Below are 3,105 nucleotides of genomic sequence, written 5' to 3'. Positions count from 1 at the left end.
CTTTAGGAAGGTTTTTGTTTCTGGTACATACAGTAGCTCATCTCTCTCTTTAGGAAGGTTTTTGTTTCTAGTACATACAGTAGCTGATCTCTCTCTTTAGGAAGGTTTTTGTTTCTGGTACATACAGTAGCTCATCTCTCTCTTTAGGAAGGTTTTTGTTTCTGGTACATACAGTAGCTGATCTCTCTCTTTAGGAAGGTTTTTGTTTCTGGTACATACAGTAGCTCATCTCTCTCTTTAGGAAGGTTTTTGTTTCTGGTACATACAGTAGTTCATCTCTCTCTGCAGATTAGTTTTAGTCCTTTATTACTACTGGTATACAATTGACGTTTGGCACTATTGGCAGGTGGAAAACCCAGGGGAACTTCCGAGTGAGGGCAGCTACTGTATGTGGGACTAAAATAGTGAGACAGTATTTCAGACTAATGATCATTGTTCTACATTGTGAGGGTGAGGAGTTGTGTATGTTAGGGTCATTTAGAATGTGCTGCAGCATACACAACAGACCAATTTCCTTTGTTAGCCCTCATAGTCAGTATGATTTAATGTTACTATAGCAAGGTTTGAAAGGAGTTGGAACATAACACAAACACAAACACAAGACTGCCATGATGCAAGTACAAGGCAGGCATCTGTCTACTCGACAATTATAGGCTTAAAGCATTTTGAAACTTGGATCATTTCCTATTTTCCAAATGAAATTCTACAATGCCTATTAACATTACGATACACAATTACAGAGACAAGTGGACTGAGAAACCAAAACCAAACTTCCCTACAGCAATAATGTCCTAGTGATTAACGTTGTGTCTTTCTTCATCTCACAACAACTCATTGATTAGCAAAGAGCCACAACATTAATAAATGAGTAGATTGTGACAATGTATGGAATGTGCTGAAAGTAGCTTCTGGGCTGTGAACCCTGAGGAAACCAAAGAGGAAATAGAGGTGCTATGTAGTCGAAGCCTTATTAACTACTGTTGCCCTCCAGCCATTGAGGATGCGAAATCATTTCTCTATTTTAGCATTCGAATCTAGTGATTTGCTATGTAATATTGTCAGAAAGAGTGTATTGTTGTGTGTCCGTGTGTATGATTGGAGCCTTGCAAATATCTTTCAATTAGCAAAATAGAGCTGCTGCCCCCAATAATGAGACCATGTGTCCAGAGAGGGATGAATTGTGGAGCCAAGTTCTTTTGCCTCTGAGACTGTCCTAATATGGACCAGTAGCTCAGAGGAGAAAGCTAGAACATGCAACATCCAAGTCAGGCCTTTGGAGTTGCAATGCACTGGGGAGTTTGATCAGTGGTCACAGTCAGGGGTCGTGTTCATTAGGGCACGCAACAGAAAACATTTTAAAATGTTTGGCGACAGAGAATGAAAATTACTGATTCTGAATGGACCCTTCCAGAAGTCCCTTCCAGTTTCAGTCCTTTCTCTTTCCCTCTTCAGGCCATGGCGATAATGGTGACTCCATGGTCATGTCCCATGAGATGGGCCATACGTGCAGCCAGCATCAGCAGCAGGCCTGCGGTCACCTCCAGGCTGAAGGAGAGACAGGCCATACCCAACGACCAGCCATAGGACACATGGACGCTGGCCAAGATCTCAGGTTCCAACAGTTCCCGAGCCCGTTGGCAGTAGCTGACGTAAACACTCAACCCGGAGAGGGTGAAGAGACCTGGATGGATACAGACAGATAGTCAAAGTTTGGCCGGGATTCAATCAAAGGCACGTTATAGAGCAGCACACTAGACAGCTGACAATGCACTTTTTAAAGTTAATTTACGTTTTTGCCATCATCTGCAGTATTTACCATGAATGCGATCTCCGCCAAAAGCTGTCTAGTTCGCTGCTCTAGAACGTGCATTGGATTGAATCCAAGTTACTCAAATACAGTGAGTGATCAAGTATTTCCTTCAATGTTCTAATTATAGATTGATTCTTGGGAGTGTCTGGCGTTGATATCTATTTATAATTTATCATGATTATGTTGGATGCATAACACAGCATTGGAGAAGATCTGAGGTCCCTCCCCTCGGACCATCTCTTCCAATGGGTTTCAAGAGAAGGTGAGGTGAGAGGATTGTGGGAGAAGACATTTGAGATCCGCTAGAGGTATTAGCACACAGCTAATACCACAACAAAATGTACAAGGTTATCTAGTGGGTCTTGACCTCAGAGTTGTAATTATCAGTATTCTGACCTTCTGGTCAGTGCATTCAACTAAGGTTGGTAAGAAAACCACATACCGCAGTCATAGTAAGTGTGATGGATATCACTGTGCTTGCTTAGCTAAACCACTTCATCCCTAACAAGCTCACTCCAAGACTAGAACCCTGGATCATCCCTAACAAACTCACCCCAAGACTAGAACCCTGGATCATCCCTAACAAACTCACCCCAAGACTAGAACCCTGGATCATCCCTAACAAGCTCACCCCAATACTAGAACCCTGGATCATCCCTAACAAGCTCACCCCAAGACTAGAACCCTGGATCATCCCTAACAAGCTCACCCCAAGACTAGAACCCTGGATCATCCCTAACAAGCTCACCCCAAGACTAGAACCCTGGATCATCCCTAACAAGCTCACCCCAAGACTAGAACCCTGGATCATCCCTAACAAACTCACCCCAAGACTAGAACCCTGGATCATCCCTAACAAACTCACCCCAAGACTAGAACCCTGGATCATCCCTAACAAGCTCACCCCAAGACTAGAACCCTGGATCATCCCTAACAAACTCACCCCAAGACTAGAACCCTGGATCATCCCTAACAAGCTCACCCCAAGACTAGAACCCTGGATCATCCCTAACAAGCTCACCCCAAGACTAGAACCCTGGATCATCCCTAACAAGCTCACCCCAATGACTAGAACCCTGGATCATCCCTAACAAGCTCACCCCAAGACTAGAACCCTGGATCATCCCTAACAAGCTCACCCCAAGACTAGAACCCTGGATCATCCCTAACAAGCTCACCCCAAGACTAGAACCCTGGATCATCCGTAACAAGCTCACCCCAAGACTTGAACCCTGGATCATCCCTAACAAGCTCACCCCAAGACTAGAACCCTGGATCACCCCTAACAAGCTCAC

The 3,105-nt window shown here is 44.3% G+C and overlaps 1 protein-coding gene across 1 annotated transcript in view; it reads right to left on the bottom strand.

Moving 5' to 3' along the window:
- Window positions 1-510: 510 nt before the first annotated feature.
- LOC139571311 (transmembrane protein 235) overlaps window positions 511-3,105 on the bottom strand; it is a 41,126-nt gene continuing 38,531 nt past the window's right edge. The window contains exon 4 of the mRNA XM_071394072.1: window positions 511-1,681. Coding sequence (XP_071250173.1) covers window positions 1,449-1,681 — 233 coding nt within the window. The 3' untranslated portion in view covers window positions 511-1,448. The remainder of the gene's footprint in view (window positions 1,682-3,105) is intronic.

This window comes from Salvelinus alpinus, chromosome 1 (genome assembly GCF_045679555.1).
Source record: "Salvelinus alpinus chromosome 1, SLU_Salpinus.1, whole genome shotgun sequence".
NCBI lineage: Eukaryota > Metazoa > Chordata > Actinopteri > Salmoniformes > Salmonidae > Salvelinus > Salvelinus alpinus.
This window is presented reverse-complemented; position numbering and strand designations above follow the sequence as displayed.